Below are 20,517 nucleotides of genomic sequence, written 5' to 3' on the forward strand. Positions count from 1 at the left end.
AAAGAGATAGAGAAATGCAAAGAAGACATACTTCCATCTTTATGAAACAGTCAATTTGATTTTAACTATTTTGATCTTAATAATAGTTTTTTCAGTCAAATGAAAAAAAAACATTGAAAAAAAGAAGAGACTGAAGAAAAATTAAAAAGAGAATATGAACAGTTTTTTTAGTTAAGGTTTAGATTTAAAAATTTTAATTAATTAAAAATCTATTTTCATCCCATTTAGAAATCTAAGTCGATATCTAAAATTTAATTGGACTGCCACGTAGGATTACCGTTAGAAAGATAACGGAACTTAACGGTAGAGTGATCACTTCGTAACAAAATAGTAACTTAAGTGACTAAAACGTAATATTTTAAACATAAATGACTAAAATGTAACCTGAGACAAATAAAAATAACTACTTTTATAGATTACATTAAAAAAAATACATAGCATCTAAATCTATTTATGAAATTTTCTTTATATATTAATAATATACCCCTAAACCTCTAGAAACTGCAAACGGCGGGTAGACCACTCAACAGAAAAAGTGTTACAAGGCACGCATTACAAGTCAAACATTATTATTACACTTTACAACAGGAAATTCAGACAACTAATCTAAAACGTAAAATATACACTTAGATGACATTTTACCTGTAACCAACCAACCAAACATTCCTTTTCTACTTCTCAAACCTTAATTCTTACTTCTTTTATGTATAATTATATGATTACTCTTGTATTTGCAACTTTATACTAATAGCATACATGTAGAGATTGTGATCTGGGAAGGCCAGCTTAGAAGGAAAGCATATGATGAAATCTGAAACAGGAAACTGATTACTGTGAGCTCTGAGGCGACAATAAATCATGAATCAAAGACTGAAAAAGAAAGATTGAATACCCACACATGCAATCATTACAAAGTGCAAATCAAAATGATCATTATCATCCAAAGAACATTAATTGAATCCCCAAGAGGGGGGAAAACAAGAAAAATATAAATAAAATAAATAATAATCATATTATATAGTAGCATAATAAAAAACAGCCCACCAATCCCATAGACACACCTTTACAACAAGAACCATTTTATCTCTCTTTTTTTTCTTTTTTGGATGTTAGCCTTTCATATGCTTGAAAGCTGCCTTTCATCCCTCTGATTTGCCCAAGGAAACAGCTGATGATGCTCATGCCTGTAATTCAAAACCCCTAACGTGCTTTTTTTTCTTCATGCTGAGAGAGATTCATCTTTTCCAATGCACCAAATTTCTCCAACAAACAAACAAACTTTGAGATGTACATGTATCAATGGGTAGCTGAAAAGCTTTAAATACTACACCAATTATTCACCATGTCATTGCTTTTTTGTCAGTAGTCCTATTACTCATGCGTCGTCTTGGTTACGCTGCTCTGTGATTCCCCGGCCTTGCTCTCCGCGTCCGTTGGTTCCTTCAATGATTCGATTTCCATGCTGGCTGTTCGGCTCTTTCTGTTCCTCCGGTCCTGAATGATAAGATTGAAGAAGAATGATATCAGGGTTTTGTCAACGGAGCTTGTAGAGTACAATGATCATGCAAAAACAAGCACAAGTGTAGGACAACATAACCATATATGAATGAAAATAAGTTTAAGGCCAAGTTGAGAATGGTACAAGGAGCTACAAGAAGCAAAACAAACTAGAATGAGATTCAGAAACTACAAAATACCGTTATTTTAGGGCTAATAGAATTCAAGAAAAAAGCTCCGGTAAACGACCATCAACAATCAAGTGGTAGGAAGTAGAATGCTAAGACATTGAAAGCACTTTATAGTACTAACTGTCTGGTTTATAGATGGACTCGGGTTTTACAAGCCAAAAGAATAGTATTGTATGTATCGCAAGATAGATGCGCGGTAAACACTAGGTCATAATGAATGTCATGTAAGAGCATGACAACAAACTTGAGCATCAGAAATTCAAATAATATCAAAAATACTTCAGGGACTTCATAATTCGTGCTAAGCCTTTATATCGTAGTAATTAAAACAAATTAACTAGCATTGAGACATTCACGCGAACTCATACTCAGGATAGGTTTTCTGCCTAGTAGGATTCCCCACTGTCTTTTCTTTTTCTCAGTGAATCGTTTAGAGTGAAGGGATGGCAGGAGATGCAAGGATGAAATACTCTATCAAAGATACCGAGTATCCGGCTCACTACCAAATATGCTGAAATTTGCAAACCGTAATTCAAAAGAAATGCACTACACCTAGTACATTAATAATTCATGAAAAAAAAACCACACCGCATATACATGAAAATAACATTAAATTCCAAAAAACAGGAAACTTATACCTCACGAAATGGATATTCATCAGCTTCAAGCATTCGCACAACCTGAGTCATTTTGGGTCGCTTATTTGCATCAGGATCAACACACCTAAGTGCCACCAAAAGGGCACGTTTAAGAGCACGTGTGGCAGGTCTAGTTTCAAGATTCGGATCCACAACTTCCTCTGCTCTTCTTGTTCCAACCATCATCTTAAGCCACTCAACAAGGTTAACCTGCAGTAGGCATATGGTTTGCTTATGAGAAATTCTTGAAGAACTTAGCGATATACAATCGAACACAGTAAGGGGGCCAAGAGATGAGAATTTGATGGAAAAAGTGTTAGCATGTATTAATTATCACCTCATTTGCTGGTCTGCCATAGTCAACAGGGTCTCTTCCAGTGACAGCTTCAAGCAGAAGAACACCGAAGCTGTAAATATCACTCTTCTCATTTAACAAGCCAGTGTTAGCATATTCTGGTGCCACATAACTGCAAGTCACATACAAAATTTTTCAATCCGCAGATACTTGCAATTCAAATAAAATAATAAATAATTGCTGGAGAGAACAAGAACTTAAAAGAGTTACCCAAAAGTCCCCATAACTCTAGTTGTGATATGACTCTCTCCTGAACCCAAGAGCTTGGCCAGTCCAAAATCAGAAACCTTGGCATTGAAATCATCATCAATCAAGATGTTACTTGATTTTATGTCCCGGTGAACAACTTTGGGTTCTATTGCTTCATGCAAATAAGCAAGTCTGCAACCAGAAACACCAGCTTTTTGTCACACTTCAATTTTTAACTAACAAAAAGTAAACAAAACAAGAAGCTTCAAGTTTGAATGGTGACTTACGCCTTGGCAGTACCAATAATAACCTTCATGCGAGCCTCCCAAGTAAGGGTCCCATGCTGGCGCATTGCCCCGTGTAGCCATTGTTCCAAGTTACCATTATTCACATATTCATATACCAGCATCCTATGATAATCAACCAATAATTACAGTTATAACCTCATTTCCAGCTAATCATACTCAAATAACTATGAAGACAGATAGGATGACAAAAGTCTAGCCTGCATTAACATATTAATAAACAATTACGGTTAAAAGTGAATCTGCAAGAAATTGACAAATAAACCGATGAAACACATTTGAGTTCACCTGTGAACTCCTTCTATACAATAACCCAAAAGCCGCACAAGATTCTTATGACGAACATGACCAATGGCATCCACTTCCACCCTAAATTCTTTTTCAGCCTGTCCCCTAGACATCCAAATGCGCAATTTATTACAAAACATCCTTTTTAAGAACCAAGTATTAAAAGAAAATAAAAAGTGTCTCAAATATATCCTTACAGATTATTAAGAATTTTCTTAACTGCTACTTCAGTTCCATTGATCAGTCTACCCTTGTAAACCACCCCATATCCACCCTCTCCAAGCACATTCTCTGCTGCGAAGTGATTTGTGGCAAGATCGAGATCCCTAAGAGTAAACCAGTGACCCCACCCAAGATGTGAAATTTCTGGCAGACCAACTAAGGGAGAGGCCGTCACTAGTCCTCCATATGACAATGAAGACTGCTTTCGAACCGTTCCGGAGCTCCCTTCTTCTCCTGAATGAGAACTAAAACCTCTCTCGTGATGGTAAATTGAGCTGCATTGACTTGCATTATCAGGATCACTCGATTTGCTCATCCCCAGATGAGCTAACATTCTCTCAGAATTCTTATCATTGGATTTATCATTAACAGAAAGGAATAAACTTTCTGGTTGATCATTGAATCTCTGAACTCCAACCTTGTCAACCTTGATTTCCTTTGAGACATTTGGTATCTGAGAAAGCGAAAACTTGTCTACCGATCGTCTGGATCTTCTCCGAAATGTAACCCAAACAGACAAAATACCAAGAATCAACACTATAAATGCCCCAACAGATATACCAATCAAAACCCAAAGTTTTAGACCCAAAAATGATGTCTTCTTTGATAACTCAGCATTTAAGGCACCCTGAGATGACATCTCTGATCTTCTGGGCTTTAAGAGTCAAAAATTATATTCGGCCTCTTTTATACAATATCAGAATCTTAAGACATTCCTACCTGCATGCCAGAACATGTCATATAACACCAGAAATATCAAAAAGTTGACATGTTTAATCCTTTTAAAGATCCATAGACTCATTTTTGGAGAAATGCTATGGAGAACAAGCTAGATGTGATTGACATTTCATCCATTCTCATAAAACCCATCCTTGCATTCAAATCTAAAGACCGAAAAAAGAAAATAAATCCCATAAGATTCTTGGCTTAATCTTCACCCACCGAAAAGAACAGAAAAAGATGAAAAGGAAAAGTAAAAAAATAATAATAATAACAGGAGAATCTGATACCACATTTAATGAACTTCATGAGTGAAAAACAAAAAATAAAAGAAGAAGAAAAAAAACCCACATTTTTTATGAACTTAAACAATCAAGAAAAATCATTCAATAAACAAGTCAGACCAATTAAAATTTTACAATAAACTTATATTCCATGATTAAATACACCCAAACCAACTCCATTTCTCTTGAAAATGAATAAACTTGTAAAAAAAACAAAAGAATCACTTATGATCCAAGTAAGAGACAGATAAAGTAAGATAAAAAGAGCAAGAAAGAGAGAGCATTTACCTCGATCTTCTTCCTTGAGCAGTCAAAGAAGCAAAGAAAAAACAAAACCCTTAAACTTTAGCATCCGAATGAGCAAAAAAGATAAGTCAAGGCAATGCAAAACAAAACAAACCCCCCCCCCAAATGCCTGAAAAAGGGTAAAGCTGCAGTTGCAAAGGGAAAGAGTAGTTTACAAGTAGAGACCCTTTCTTTTGTAGTTGTTGTTGTTGTTTGCCTTCCAAGTGGGCAAAAAGAAAGAATTCAGCTTCAACCAAAAATGCATATATATTACATATATAAAGAGGGAAAAAGGCTAAATATATAATGAAAAAAAAAAGGGGGAAAAGAAAAGGAGAAGGGTGGGTAAAATGGTTGGTGGGTCTTGGGTGTTTGAGGGGAAGAGAGGGACCTCAAAGAAAGCTGGAAAGGAAGCTTAGTTTGCAATGGAGGAAACCAGAGAAAAAGAGAGAGGAAAAAAAGAAAGGAAACAGTGAAGGAAAAGCAAAATTGAGGTGAACTCATGGAAGTGGGCACTTATATTTTGGGATAATAAAAAATTCAATCCAATCCTGTGTCAATGGATAATTTATATCAACACAATTTGAATTTAATTTAATGAACAAAAAAGTTTTGAATTTAATTTCACTCCATAAAATATTTATTTTATAAAAGTTCTAATTAATTTTAATTCTAAGAGTAAATTACATAAATAATTATTCAATTATTAGTATTTTTTTAGCTACTTAATTTATAAAAAGTTATAATAATCACTCAACTGTTTAATTTTATTTTTTTATCACTCAATTTTTAATTATTCTATTCTTATGTTATCATAGAAAAAGATAAAATTAAATAACTAATGATATTTAAGTAATATTCAAATAAAGACATGAATAAAAAAAAAGGTTTTTTAAAGACATGAAATTGAGGATTTAAAGAAAAAACAACAAAAAGAAGTCAAACCCAAATCCAGCACCTAAAATCTAAGGTTGCCTTGATGTTTACTTATTTAAGTTGTCTAAAATTATTTTTCAACCAATAAATTATTTATTTTTCAATTGAAAGAATTAATTCTTAAATTTCATTTTCAAGGAGTTAGAATGTCTTAATCTCTCATGAAAATGGCTTTGAAGGTATGATTCAACCCTCTCATCCATAGACAACTCCACTGTACTTTAAAATAATTTTTATAATTTTTATTTATATAGAGATTTATTCAAATTAAATAATTTTAAAGATAATTCTATTTTTAATTTAATTATACAAATATTAATATAAATTTATATTTTTAATATTTTATTACGTTTGAGTGAATTGAATTGAGACCGATTTGAATTTTAAAAAAAAAAATCATGATTTGACTCAACATATAACCTCCACTCATAAAAAGATGATAATGGATATTAAGATATTGGTTAAAATATTAAATCAAATTAGCCCATCTATTATTAAATAGATTAATTTAGTCATATTAGTAAAAAGAATCAAATAAGTCCGAATTATAATACAGATAACACGTATTATATAAAAAAATATCTTGAATTTTTTTTTTCAATTATAAATCAATTCCATGCAAAAGATTTCATTTATAAAATTATAAAAACTTTGAAAATACTAACCTTGCTAAATAATAAGTGATAACGCTATTCCAATTCAACTTTATTTAATTTTTTTTTAATAATTTAAAGACTAAATTAATTTATTTAATAGTAGAAAAATTCTCGAGTAAATTCACTTTAAACATTTCTTACTATCAATTTTTTTATTTTTGTAATAAATATGAATGGATATGCATTTACATATTTAATTCTTATTGATTTCATGTTTTAAAAATGGTTGATTAAATTAAAGGAAGAGTCACTATCTTCAACCATTCAACTAAGACATCTTACTAAGATTTGGTAAGAACCCAATTAATCTATGATTAAACAGAAACAGATCACATTACTCACCTTTTTTAAACTATTTATGCTTCATGCAATTTCATGTTTATTATAAAGTTTAATATATATTATTCATATTTAAATATTATTAAAATTTAACTAATTCAACTATTAAGTAAAAATCATTGACCCAAAAAAAAAGTTTTAAAAATTAATTGATAAAAGTACCATGAAAGTTCCTTGTATTAGGGTTATATTGTATTTTGTCCCATCAATTAAAAAAATAGGTAAATTAGTCCTTGTACGTTAAATTAAATAGTAAACTAGTCATTTTGTTAAAAATTTCATCAATTTCTACTATTATAAATTGGTCATTGTATCTCTATATGAGGTACATGTAGCATGCCACGTGTTACTATTTGGTTATTTTATCAATCACACCTATTTTAAACAGTACAAATAGATTCATTTCTTTCTTTGATTTAACACATGGAAATTAATTTGTCTATTTTTTTAATAGAGAAGAGCAAAAAACAATCTGAGTCTTAGTACAAGGACCTCTATGCTACTTTTATCATTTTTTTTTGCAATGATTCATAGGGGTAATAATGTCAATCAAAATTGGACCAAACATGAATACCTAATCTTGTGTTAATATTTTATTAGTTTTCCTAAGTAAACAAAAGTGACTTCTATTGGGTATATAATTATGGGTTTAGGGAAAAAATAAAGCCCCTAATGGGGGAAGTTAATACAGACTTTGATCTGAAGCATAACTTTTTCCATAAAGTTTGTCTCAATTAAATCTAATCTCTTTTTTTTCCCCCAAATCTCCTCTTTTTCTTCTATCACATTTACATTATTGAATTATTACAAAGAAAAAGGGGGGAAATGTAATAATAATAATAATGAGTTGCATTTGTCTTCTAGGTTAAGATTATTAATTATTTAACGAAAGCAGTCTTCTTCTTCTTCTTCTTTTGTAGTTTCATACAATTCTGTCTTTTGTTCTAATGTTTGATAACGGAACTATCAAGATTTCATGAGTCTCAAGCTTTTCTTTAATTTTCTAATAATTCGATAATATTTTTTAAATAATTATTTTATTTCATAAATTGAGTTAAAAAGCGTCGATTAAGTTTTAGCTCGATTGATATGGGCATTGTTGTCAATACAAAGAGACATGAATTTGAATATATTAAAGCGTAGAATGAGTAATGCTAAGTATTATATCAAAACCTATAATGAAATTGTTGGAAAAAAAAAACTCTATAAACAGAATTCGAAAGCTTAAAATGTTATTAAATTTATTTAAAAAATAAAATTTTCATAAACACAATTACAAAGAATACAAGTGTTTAATTTATTTAATTTTTAGATTTTTAATTATACTCAAAAGACATAATTAGGTTTTTTTTAATTAAGGGAGTAAATACTTTATCAATGGACATTTTTGTATCGATCTATTTTGATGTATTGCTTCAAATTTATCATTATTTTTTTAAAAAAATTTGATATATACATATATATAATAAATATTTACAAATATTTCATGAATTAAATAATAAGATTATCTCATACTATGCATATGACAATTCATTATTCAATAAATTTAAAATAAAAAATAAATATTATATTTTATATTTTATATTTTATATTTTAAAATTCATTTTTCTTGTACCTACACCATATTTCAACCAATATGGGCAAAATCAACTGGTAAGCACTAGTACAGCTGATACCAATTGGAATTGCATCGAAAAAAAACCTAGAGTTTATTGTTTCGATTTACTACCAAAAAGAGCATTCAAGTCTGTACGGGAACGAAATTGGCTACCTTTTTTTTGTTTTAATATAATCACGGTGTTTTCATTCGTTTTACAGTCTAAGACTAAGATTTAAACTTGGTTCAAAATTTTGGAGAAGAAATCCATTTTCACTCCTTCTAACCATCTATTGATATTGACTATCATGTTTTCAATCTCACTACCATTGATACATGTGCGAGTGTGGTGAAATTTATTAAATTTCAATCACCGAAGCTGTCAATTTTCAAGTTTAGAAAAGCAATCAATCAACTTGTGACGACTTTTTTGATGAGATCCAAGCATTTCTAGGTTAAGATGTCTTCATAAAGATCTATCTCTTAGCTTCAAAACACACTTTGAATCACTCGATTTCGAGTTTGAGAGCTCAAGTTATAACTATTTTAGTAAAAATGCGTAAAAAAATTTCTGAATGAGATTATTATAAAAATTATGAGTTTCGAGTTTTTAATTCATGTTCAAATACTATTGGCTTTGATTTTTAAGTTTGATTTTTATTGTATTTATTAGGTTTTACTATTTATTTATTCCAAATTTTGGAATTTTTTTTTGCAAGATTGCTTTCTTGTGATTTTTAGAAGCAATTTTTTCTCGATTTTCTTTAAAAAGTTGATTAGAGCCATTACTTGAATTTGTTGGGTTGATTAGATCCATCTTTCACTTTTTATTCTATATTTTCTTTATTTAGTTATTATTTTGAATATTTATTCTTTATTCTTAAATTCATTATTTTATTTATTTTTTATTTGTTTTCTTAAATCTATTTATTTTCTTCTTTCAAGTCAGATCTAAATTTTTCTTTCTCAAATTGAACAATTTGAATACGATCTTCTTCTGCTTGCTTATTTATCAGCCATTATATATAAACAATAATCCATATTTTAATTACTATTCCTTGAGTTTATATATATATTTTTATAAACCAAAAGAAATGTATATTTTGGTTAATTTTTTTTAAAAGGAAAAACATAGTAAATATGAATAAAGATGATATGTTATAGATATGAAAATAATATAATAAACACAATTAATGGAGCATTTGTAATTAGGAAATTAATAAAGGTGAAAATAGGAGATTAAGGCAAAGTAAAGGATGAATGTGATAATTATAAATCATGTGATCTTCAACTTTGTGTTGACAAATCTAAAGTCTAGAATTACTCACCTCATATGGGTTTCATGTGTTTTTGTGCATCAGAAACCTCACGAGTCACGTGCAATGCAGCTGAATTTCACTCCCTTTTTCAGTATTTTTTTTATACATAAAAAGACCCCTTATTTTATGAATACTAAATATTTCCTATTTCATACTTTGTTAATGCAAAAGTTTTCTTGCTAATCAATCTAAATATTGTTATTATGTAAGCTTTGAATTTGGATAATATTTTTTATATAAAAGCAAAAGGCAGGTACAAATATAAAGGAAAATGCAACTGAAATTTCTTCTTCTTTTTTTCAACTAAAATCCATGAGTTTACTTTTAATATCATTTTAGTCTTATATTTTATTATTTATTTACCTTTTTGCTTTTTGTTTTTCATTCCCTTTAATAAAATTTATTAAAGAGTTAGATTGCTCCAAACGTTTCATGACTCACATATTAAATTACATGCTCTTTCCATCAATTTAACTACTAAATCACATAAAATCTTTATGCAATATAAGTTTTTTAAAAAAAGTAAAATACTATAGTTAACAATAATTTCTATAAAAACATTCAACCAAGATTTTTACATCCATTTTCTTTAATTTTTCATTTTAAATTATGTCAAATCTCGTTAAATTAACAATTTTAGTAAAAAATTACCTTATTGATATAACATTGATAGATTAAGGTAATAATTAAAATGTTTAAAAGTTTTGGGACCAATTTAGAATGATGGTTATAGTTTAAGGACCAATATTATATATATATCGTTTTACAAGTTAATCTCTCCTTAAATACTATTCAATGCAATAATAACAAAGTTAAAACAGTATTGTGATCGCATTACATGAAATCAAAAGATCAAAGCAATATGACAAAAAAATTTCTTCACTGTCAACTGCTTAGCTACCATTATACATCAACCAATATGGACCTAACTCATTCATCAAAGTCTCACACATACCAATTAAGATCACTTGGCTGTGCATGCATATACCGTCTTTAACCTAAGACACCGTGAGATCCAATGGACCAAAACTAATAATACCTTGGCACCATGGCTAGGTAAACCTAAAGCACTGAACCTATCACTTGCTTAGTTTGTGTCTAAAATACAACCTCTAACAGTTAATGCACCATTGTTCAACCAAAAAGAAAAGCAGATGATGTTAGCCAGTAATTTTAAAAGGACATAAATAAAAGCTGATTAAGTTGGTATCCGGCTTTTCAGTCTTACCTTTCACTGTAGTTGTTTATATCTGGATCTTCTTGTTCTTGATAAAATTAGGAAGGGTCGTGGATCCAAACATCAGGTAATGAAGATTTGAATATTCGAAGCAGCAATGATGCCTTTCTGCTACCTAGCCTTTTCATTCCACGGCCCTTGTAGACACCAAGTTCAAGTGCTTCTCGTCCTTCTTCCATTGACCTTTTTCTAACAGCTGCTAGCAGAGATGAACCTTGACGGCTAATGCCATCCTCTATTTTTCCATTTTGGCCGGGTTTGTCATTAGCCATGTCATCAGGCTCTTCAATAGTTTGATGCTTGTCTTCTCCCTCAGTTTCAGCTCCATCAGCATCACTGACTTCATTACAGTCAGACTTGCTACTGCCCCACCATTTGTTTGTAATGACCGATAAGCCATCGGATGGGAATCCAAACTTAAATTCATCTGACATTGCCGCTCCCGTCATCAAGCTTTGATGGCTAAAATTCAGGGCCTGAGCTGTTTGTATGTTTCTTATCCCTTGCTGCTGTAAGTTCGGTAATGCTGAGCCACCTTGTAATTTGGGTTGTTCATTGTTTTGTGGTTGAGGTTGAGAGCTGCAGCATGCAGATCCATGAAATACCAGTTTGTATAAGTCTCAAACTATCAACAATAGAAGAGGAAAATTGTGGTTCAACAACAGTAATCATTTGCAAAGAAGCATGAAAAGCATAGGTTTCTCATGAAAGAAAGTCTTTACACGATCTTAATGACTGCAAAGCAGTAACCAACTCAAGGTTTGAAGAGCAGCAATCAAGGGTGAAGAATCAACCAAGCAAAGTGATTTTTTTGTTTTTGCAACAATGAATGGCCTTTAAACTTTTAATCTTCCATCTTGAAGCTGGGAGCAGGTCAGCGGATGAGCAGCCATACGATCAATACTCTAAAAGGTCTTTTTGATTTGGGTAAAATAAAGAGGTGAAGGACTCAAATAGCACCATCTTTAACACACACAAAGTGAGATTCCTGAGTCTTAACAGAGATGATATGGTAAGATACTTGTATTATCTCATTTCATCATCTGTTTGAACATTTAATCTACAACATTTAGGGAATCCTATTGAGATCTTTTTGAAGGGAAAACAGGCATGAAATTACAAGGAACCCAACATATTACAAACAAAAACAATATGCACAAAATCTTCTTTTAGAGATCAACTTCCAAAAAAGCACTAAGATGGAGCCTACTCAAGCAGTATGGCCAAGAGATCCATTTGCCAAAATAGCAGGTCTATCCTCGTTTACACTGGATAATTTTCATCGATTTGTTTTCTTAAAAGAAAACTATAAAAAGAAGAAAAAGCTCAAACTTAAAATTTTCTAGGCTCCATGTTTTTCTACTCCTAGCTGGCTATGGCCATGTTGCTCCCACTCTTGATTTTTCTTGAAATACTCACGTATAACACTAGTAGCCAACACATATCCAAGCATAGGTACAAGAATATGACCCTCCAAGAACCCTTCAATACATAGAAAAACTTAAAAAAATTGAACATAACCATGTTATAAACATACATCCGACCCTCACCCTAGTCCAAGGAACATAATCATGATATACATTTTTTCCTATGACAAGATATACAAAAGGCATCGACAGGTTTATTTAGCATTATCTTCAATAGTTTTTGTTAGTATTTAACTAAAGAGTTCTCCCTTCTACATAATTGATTGATAAAAACAAAAACTCTAAAGCATGCTAGCACTACTTATGGTGAATTATTTGTTTACAAAATTCATAAAAAGCACAAAACACACAGGTTACTATCTCACACAAAAAACACCAACTTGAACCCCAACTAACATAAATACTTCCAAGTTATCCCAAAGACAATCAAATCGAACAACTCTTTTGGGGTTATACCTCTGCCGATGAGCCTTTGAAAGCTCAGCGATTTCCCCCCTTCTTTCTCTAGCTGCATGCCTCTTGATTTCTTCGACGCTCTTTCCAGCTAAAAACTAAACCTCAGATTTAAAAATCACACAAATTGAAACAGAATATCAATTTCAAAAATACAAAATTAAAAGATTTCCCAAACAAAAGGGGAAAATAGAATGAAAAAAAAAAACCATGCCTTTTTAACTGTAGAGACTGTAAAGCAGGTATAAAGTCGAAATTTCCTGTTGTATACTAAAAATCTAAACCACCCATCAAAGAAGATGACAATATCTAACGATTCGATGGGAATTTGAGACATGGGATAAAAGACAAGGGACGCAAAAGGATGGAGCGAAGAAAGGGGTAGAAAGTTACCTTGCGGTGAGGCCATCTGTCGAGACCATTTTCACGGCAGATTTTCTTGAGAACAGAGGTGCAAACGCCTGAGGGATGAAGATTGAATATAGAAATCATAAATTAAAAAACACCAAAGTAACTGAATTGTCCAATAAAATGCTTAGAAATAAAATACCAAGAGTGGAAGCGGCGTCGTCAAGGGGAAGAGAGAAGAAGTCGGCAATGTCATCAAAAGAGAGAGATTGAGCAGCTGCTGTGGAGTTGGAGTTATGGTGATGTTTTAAGCTCATTTTTCCTTCCTATTTCCACTACTCTCGCCCTCCCTTTGGCTTTCAGAGTTTCTTTGTGAAGAATTGGATTGCAGGTCCTTTTAAAAACCACCCCCTCCCTAATAATATATATGCCGTAAAATATTTATTCTTTCCGAATTTCAAAATTCACATTAATGGATTAAAATTATTTTATTAAATTAAAATTCATTATAACTTCATTTTTAGAGTATTTCTTTAACATTAAAATATGTTATAAATTTTTATACTTTTCAAAAAGTTGAAATTAAATCCCTATTCTTTTTTTCTTTAAGAATTTAGTGTTTTTATTTTTTAAATTTCAAAATTAAGATTTAACTGTTAACATTGTTGATTTGTTTTGTTAAATTTGTTGATATGATATTTTAAAATAAAAAAATACGTATTTAGTAGCCATGTAATTAAAAAATGGCGTAGTAATTAACTTGCATTTAACAAAAAAAAATGTTAACAATTAGACCTGAATCTTAAAATCTAAAAAGTAGAAAGACTAAATTTTTGAAAATAAAAACACAAAAACTAAATTCTAAATTTTTGTAAAGTATAGGAACTTATGGAATATTTTGATTTATTTTTTTTATTTCAAAAGGTGAAACTAACAGATTTAACAAAAATAAATTTAAAAATATTAAGCATTAACCTAAATTTTAAAATTTAAAAAAGTAAAGAACTAAATTTTTAAAAATAAAAGTAAAGGAATTAAATTTTAAATTTATGAAAAGTAGAGATATTTTAACCAAAAAATTATAATAATATTCTCTAATGTAAAAACAATAAATAAATAAAAAGTCTACTTCTCAATTTCATATATCCACCGTTGTGTGTGTTACAATACTAGGCACATATATCCACCATTTTCATTAGTTAGCAGGCAGTAAATACAGTCTGTTTAGAATTAAGTTTCTTGTTCATCCTTCCATTCATTCAAAACCATCGTATTCAGAAGGTACCTGCATGCAACACTATTGCCATGCCCATATCTCATAATTATATGGCATGAAGATGTTACCCTTATATGGATGCTGCTCACTGTCTCCTGATATTTGTTGGAATAATAGTCAGATCACCATGTCTCATTCAATACTTTCCAACCATTCCTTTTCTAATTGTAATTCCCAACTACCCCTCATTTTCACATTTAATATGCTACAATTGTTAACCTTGCATTTGAAAATTGAACTAGTTTCCCATTCATCAATTCAACAAAATAGGTCGTAGTGAAAAAAGGAAAGAAATTGTAGGTGAAATACTCCAGAACTTGGAATCCCTACACATGTATGTATTTTACAGATTACATGAAAGGTTCTTTTTGATTAATTTATGGAGAACCTAAAGATTTAAAGAACAAAGATCTAATAAATACAAAGTCTGTCATAAGAAAGGCTAAAAAGGGGCTCAATGGAGAGATTACAAAAAGGATAAAAATGGCTGCTGATTAAGGTTGTTAACAGCAAAAGAATTTTCAAGCATACTTAACTGGGGAAGTAATGTCTTTCTCTTTTCTGCCAGCAAGGATCATGGAAATCTGGAGTCCTCTGCTAAATGCTTGGTTGAAGAGCAATCGAGTTTGAAACTCGGATACGAACGGGAACCATGACAAGATAGCTATGGGCATGAACAATATCAGACCCATGATATACTCATATCCCCTTGCTAGCTCCTTTATTGAGTCCCAGAACTTTAAGCTTTTCAACACTGGCCTCATTGCTTGTCCAATCTAGGGATGCCACAATGGAAAACAAACAAGAAAAACAACATTGGACTTTCATGAGAATATTGCAATTAATCAGTGGCATACTATGTTGCTTGTACTCTTCATTTATTTACGAAAATTATGTTTGACGCAGATATAATTAAAGCACTAGTCATACTTGTTCGTCATAAGAGATTCCAAAAGCTTTTTAGTGTTGGTGTCATATATTGAGCATGTTAATTAAAAGAATATTAAATGTGCAACATGTAAACTGAGCAGCTGCTACTGTATGCCATGGAAAATAAGTGGCAACGTAATATCTCAAGTTTTAAACTTACGAGAAGAATTGCCCATCCAGTCGGCAAGAAGGCAAGGATGGCAGCAAACAAATCCGATATTGTGAGGCCACATACTACAAATAGCACAGTCATGACTGACAAAAACCCAAGGAATAGAAGTGCCTTAAGAATCCTGAACATGAGCTGAAAGTCGGTACCAAATCTTCGCCTACCCATGGATACCATCTATAAACACGGGAACAAATAAGCAGGAAGAGAAAAGGTTAAATATTAATATACATGATACTTGAAAAATATTAGAAAAACATGAGATGAGTAGCCAGTGCCAGTGGAGCATATAGCCAGTTCTTTAAACATGAAGCTACTCTAACCATGTTTCTCATTTGTGTTTAAACGAATTTGCTTACAGATTCATTGCATACCTTTAACACCAGCAGCCCCGTTAGCATAACTAGCCAAGAAAGTCCGTAAACCTACAAAAATAACAAGTTAGAAGATAAGGAGAGGGAGGTATGAACTGCCAGAACAAAGAAAAATTCCCACGATGATACACAACTATTCCTAGGCAAAAGCAAAGTGTAGGAAAATGAAGTATGAAAATTATACCAAAATCTTCTTGCTATGATGAGCTATATCAAGGTGGTAGACAATCCCATATTGGTAAATAAAGAAGCGAAATACAAGGATAATCTCAAGCAGCCTTCCCCTAATATTTGTGAATTTGAGGTGTTCTTGTTCTTCTTCCCACCATGATTCCCAACTTTTATCAGGGTTGATACCGATACCACCGCGATTTCCCATCCACCTCTTCCAATCTGTCCAGTCATCCACTGTTTTTTGCCAGTCAAAACCAGATGGATTGAACACAAAAGGGGCAAACAACCAGGATCCAACAAGGAACCACATGGAGACTGTTATGAACATATAAAGGCTTGAACTGCGATAGGATTGCCCATAAACTTCATAGAGGACCAAGAGAATGAGAAGCTCCAACCCTTTTACAAAATGACTTCTGGAGTACAGTCTGTAGTTATCTGCGAACTTTGCATGAAAAACCACAAAGCCACGACCAGTAGCTCGATATTTAGAACCTCCATGCAAGATAGTTCTTCCATAATAATGTGCTTTTGTACCAAGCTGGAAAGTAAAGAACACAGAGGCAAGTTGTAGTTGCATGATGATAAAGTCACCCAGAGCAGTACGGAACCCTTTTTCCAGGCCAATTTCCATAACCATGGGAAGCACAAGCAACAAGCCCAGCTGGAAGACAGACTGTGTTGCCAAAGCTTCTTCAAGGGCCTTGCTTTGATGTATGGTTGCATTCTCAATAATTTCTTGTTCCAATCCACTCATAACCATGTACAAACGTCCATATAAGAATACATATACGATAAGCACTGTAACCTGAAACATTGTAGTTCCCAAAATGCAGTCAGTATTTATCTGCATACCTACATAAAGGACAGCTGGGTGGGTGTTTTCTTTCACAATTAAAGACTAAATTTAATATACTTCCAGTGACTGCTGCTTAATTACCCAAGTAAATTTATGGTGACATGAGAATCCATCCCATGCATTTAAGAGATATATGACTATTCAACAACAAAGTGATCAGACTTCAAATACTACAAAAAGAATGTTAAAGCATTTAAGAAACGGAGGTTCATCTTGAAAACTTATTAGGCTATATAAAATTCTTAGCAAAGTAACTTTGTCACCAAAATATTTGGAGAACTCCAGTTTACTCTAGGTAACATACCATGCTACTGAAATAGAAGCCCACGGTTGTAAAGTAGAAAGATAGCATTCTATAGAAATCAAACCGACGCCCAAGCCGATAAACATCCCGGCTAAGTGTCTGCTCTCCATTTCCATTGGCAACCTTAGCCTCAAAAGCAGATATCTGATTCATACCAACATCACGCCCTTTGCCAACTTGGATATATTCATGATGCGTTACATAACCCCCGCGCAAAGTAGAATTGAATCCTGAACAAGATAAAATAATTAACAAGCACAATATAGCTTTAAGTTGGGTTTTTGGCTGACTGAAGATTACCAGCAAATATATCCTCGCTCAAGTTAATAATTTTTGAAGCTTTGCTTATGCCACCTCTTGTTAAATGGAAGATTCTGTCAAATATATCTGGATGACCATAATGGAATCTCACCCTGGAATGATAAGATATAAACAGTTAAAAGAAACTCTTCTGATAAAGCAACACAAACAAGGCAGCTCAAGCTCAACCAAAACCTTGCAAGGCCATAAAATTTGGACTTTGTGCAATCGTGCCATGTTTAATGGCTTAACTGATTCATATATAAAAGACAATCATCAAAAAATAAGTACTAAATACCATACTGAACATATAATATCTCATGAAAAATTCTCAGTGATTTCTTTCCAATTAATATATTGCAACAGACGGATATTCCCGGCTGCCTTCATTTCTACATTTTTCTACATCTTCCAAAAAAAGCACAATATAAACCCAAGCAGCTCTCAAAGTTTTATTCGTATTATTGTTCCTCAGTAACCAACAAATTCTATTGTTATTATTCCTATTTAATACCTATGATATGTAATTCCTCTCTCTTGAAACCTATAAATACGAGTGCCCACAACTCATTTTGGGGGACTTGGCATTTCACAAACTCTATACAGTTATTTCTGCAATTCTCTCCCCTATTCTCCGTCATCCATAAATGGGGGACTTATTCTACTATTCAACCTTATTTCACCATCTCTCCACTTCTTACACCTACTGCTATGCTCAGCATTCAAGGTCTACTCCAGTTTTACTACCATCTCTCCATACATCCTCTTTCACTTGTTTGCAATGTTTCTTTCTCTACCAAAAACCCTGTATATTTAAAACAGTCTCCAATCTTCCTCTTTGTTATCACCCTACCACATCCTGTTTTACTGGTTTTTAATGTTTCCCCATCCCATCAAAAGGAACCATCTACAGCCCCAATTGCTCTTCTTCTCCTGATAATATTTGCCCCTTTGCACAATTTACTAATGGCAAAATCATTTGATTCATTCCTTTCCAAAACATAAACCCAAATTCTTTCAGCTTAACCACCCTTTGATCAGTGAAGATCTTCACTAAATTAACTCTTAAATCATATTGATTATGGTCATCAGCAGAAAAGTTGACAACTTGTTCTTTGATTCAACCCAACCTTTTGCCATCAAACTCAATCCATTAACCTTTACTTAATTATCATCCTATATCCATTCTTCTATTACTTAAATGACTCTATGAAAGTGGTTTAAATCTGGTTTGAATAAGCCCAAAACCACCTTGAGCCTCCACAGTTCTAACTGAAAGTTGGTAACCACAGTTCTATTTACAGAGGTGTCCCAAAGTTGAGATGAGCGGGCCTCTTCAAATTTCCAGAAGCATATTATATTAGAATCAATATTACAAAGTCAAGTCTGAAACTGACCTCACCCATCCAACCTGACCCCACTAGAACCCCTAACTAGCCATGTAATTGAATTTGTTCATGAATTCTTCTGTCTCATTTGGCTCCTTTATTGTATAAATGATAAGGATTAAATATGACTGTCAATCATTACATGTAATATCACATAACTTCAAGGATTTAAGGAAGAAAGTTTAGGCCTACCTCAAAGGATTTGCTAGAATGCGTTGCCCAATTGTAACAAAACTAGTCTCTTGATTGGACATGAACCAAGCTAGAGAAGAAACACTGTCAAATAAATAAAAGCAAATACATATATTAATACCATCAAATAGTTATGTGTAACATCTTGTCACATTTTCACCAGCTTAATCGCAGTTATTATTCCCAAACATATCAAGCTAGTTCAACAAGGCAAAGGTATTAGTAAACTCACCTTCCAGTGAATATATGCTCCCTTAAACCCAATATTGATGGCTTTCTCTCCTTGTGGCGAGCTTTTAGAAATTCCTCCAAAACATTTCTCATTTTATAAGCCTCTTCAAAATAATTGTCCTGAGAACAAAGCATGGAAAAACAGTGTGTAATTTTGCTAAGACATCTTTGAAATTGGTAAATGAGGTTAAATTCCTAGAAATTATTTCTCATTTTTGTAGTTATTATCGAAGTAATAAACCCTCTGCAAACATTGAAAAAAATGAAAACTTCTGAATGCATCTTAAAATAGGTAAAACAAAAAGCTACCTGATTCATGTCTATCGTCTGAAGGGCTTCTCCACGAGTAAAAATAATTGCATGATTTTGATTTTCAGGCTTTCCTTCACCAATTTCTGTCGGGAGACCTGGCAGTCTGATGCGATATATTTCCTAGGAATATTATCATTTCCCATTTATTTATTAATAACATGATAACAAATGAAGCTAATTACGTAAAAGTTTGAAAGTATTCACTGATTCACAAAGATGAATTCAGGAGTTATTTGAACTTTTTACACAAATGAGGACTAATTCAGACTAAAATCTTCACCATTTCTAGTGCTCTTTCCTTTTTGATAATTATCAATATTAAAATGGCCACTCTTCAACATCTCTAGTACCTTATTTAACTACATTTCTGTCTTATATTAGACTTGAAGTACTACTACTAGTGTATAAAACTAGAAAAAGCAGTCCTATTCGCTTTAAAATGTACTCCGTACCTTAAGCCATGGATCTAATAACATAAAGGAGAAGAAGATCAAGGCATGCATATTGTGAGATGGACATGTATAAACGGGACATATCACCCATCTAATATAAGCAAATTACATACTCAAACCTTCACTGACATGCTACATTAGCGTGACAATTAGAAACATCCAACCAAATAAAATCTGTATAGAATAGGCTGCTAAAGGTAAAGGTCTAGGGCTGACTATCTGTTAGACAACCCGATAATACAATGGACACAGCCCAGGTAATTTCACGTG

The 20,517-nt window shown here is 32.2% G+C and overlaps 3 protein-coding genes across 4 annotated transcripts in view; all 3 read right to left on the minus strand.

The window, feature by feature from the left end:
* Window positions 1-871: 871 nt before the first annotated feature.
* Window positions 872-5,512, minus strand: LOC107959629 (probable receptor-like protein kinase At2g42960). 2 transcript variants are annotated; one of them, XM_016895722.2, is made up of 8 exons: window positions 4,978-5,512; window positions 3,661-4,405; window positions 3,464-3,568; window positions 3,158-3,280; window positions 2,892-3,062; window positions 2,664-2,793; window positions 2,327-2,536; window positions 872-1,494 (listed from the first exon to the last, which is right to left on the minus strand). In XM_016895722.2, the coding sequence occupies exons 2-8, from the start codon at window positions 4,323-4,325 to the stop codon at window positions 1,372-1,374; spliced, it is 1,527 nt and encodes a 508-aa protein (XP_016751211.1). In that variant the 5' UTR covers window positions 4,326-4,405; window positions 4,978-5,512; the 3' UTR covers window positions 872-1,371. The 2 variants fall into 2 exon arrangements, with proteins under 2 accessions (XP_016751211.1, XP_040970317.1); XM_041114383.1 differs by having other exon boundaries at window positions 3,661-4,569; window positions 4,978-5,507.
* A 5,085-nt stretch (window positions 5,513-10,597) lies between these two features.
* Window positions 10,598-13,703, minus strand: LOC107959630 (uncharacterized). Its single transcript, XM_016895723.2, has 4 exons — window positions 13,489-13,703; window positions 13,332-13,399; window positions 12,942-13,036; window positions 10,598-11,637 (listed from the first exon to the last, which is right to left on the minus strand). The coding sequence occupies exons 1-4, from the start codon at window positions 13,601-13,603 to the stop codon at window positions 11,097-11,099; spliced, it is 819 nt and encodes a 272-aa protein (XP_016751212.2). The 5' UTR covers window positions 13,604-13,703; the 3' UTR covers window positions 10,598-11,096.
* Window positions 13,704-14,848: 1,145 nt separating this feature from the next.
* LOC107959631 (callose synthase 7) overlaps window positions 14,849-20,517 on the minus strand; it is a 28,227-nt gene continuing 22,558 nt past the window's right edge. The window contains exons 34-42 of the mRNA XM_016895724.2: window positions 19,793-19,915; window positions 19,485-19,603; window positions 19,253-19,336; window positions 17,673-17,785; window positions 17,373-17,602; window positions 16,220-17,017; window positions 16,036-16,086; window positions 15,653-15,838; window positions 14,849-15,338 (exon numbers count right to left, since the gene is read on the minus strand). Coding sequence (XP_016751213.2) covers window positions 15,084-15,338; window positions 15,653-15,838; window positions 16,036-16,086; window positions 16,220-17,017; window positions 17,373-17,602; window positions 17,673-17,785; window positions 19,253-19,336; window positions 19,485-19,603; window positions 19,793-19,915 — 1,959 coding nt within the window. The 3' untranslated portion in view covers window positions 14,849-15,083. The remainder of the gene's footprint in view (window positions 15,339-15,652; window positions 15,839-16,035; window positions 16,087-16,219; window positions 17,018-17,372; window positions 17,603-17,672; window positions 17,786-19,252; window positions 19,337-19,484; window positions 19,604-19,792; window positions 19,916-20,517) is intronic.

This window comes from Gossypium hirsutum, chromosome A05, assembly GCF_007990345.1.
Source record: "Gossypium hirsutum isolate 1008001.06 chromosome A05, Gossypium_hirsutum_v2.1, whole genome shotgun sequence".
NCBI lineage: Eukaryota > Viridiplantae > Streptophyta > Magnoliopsida > Malvales > Malvaceae > Gossypium > Gossypium hirsutum.

Bases quoted from the DNA above. Each gene is read 5' to 3' on its own strand.
- LOC107959629 (XM_016895722.2), bottom strand. From the start codon at position 4,325: ATGTCATCTCAGGGTGCCTTAAATGCTGAGTTATCAAAGAAGACATCA. The intron at 2,794-2,891 runs GTAACTCTTTTA...TGTGACTTGCAG, and splicing joins AGAGTTATGGGGACTTTTGG to TTATGTGGCACCAGAATATG. The intron at 1,495-2,326 runs GTATAAGTTTCC...CTTATCATTCAG, and splicing joins ATGAATATCCATTTCGTGAG to GACCGGAGGAACAGAAAGAG.
- LOC107959630 (XM_016895723.2), bottom strand. From the start codon at position 13,603: ATGAGCTTAAAACATCACCATAACTCCAACTCCACAGCAGCTGCTCAA. The intron at 13,400-13,488 runs GTATTTTATTTC...TTCATCCCTCAG, and splicing joins CGACGCCGCTTCCACTCTTG to GCGTTTGCACCTCTGTTCTC. The intron at 11,638-12,941 runs GTATAACCCCAA...TGCATGCTGCAG, and splicing joins TCAAAGGCTCATCGGCAGAG to CTCTCAACCTCAACCACAAA.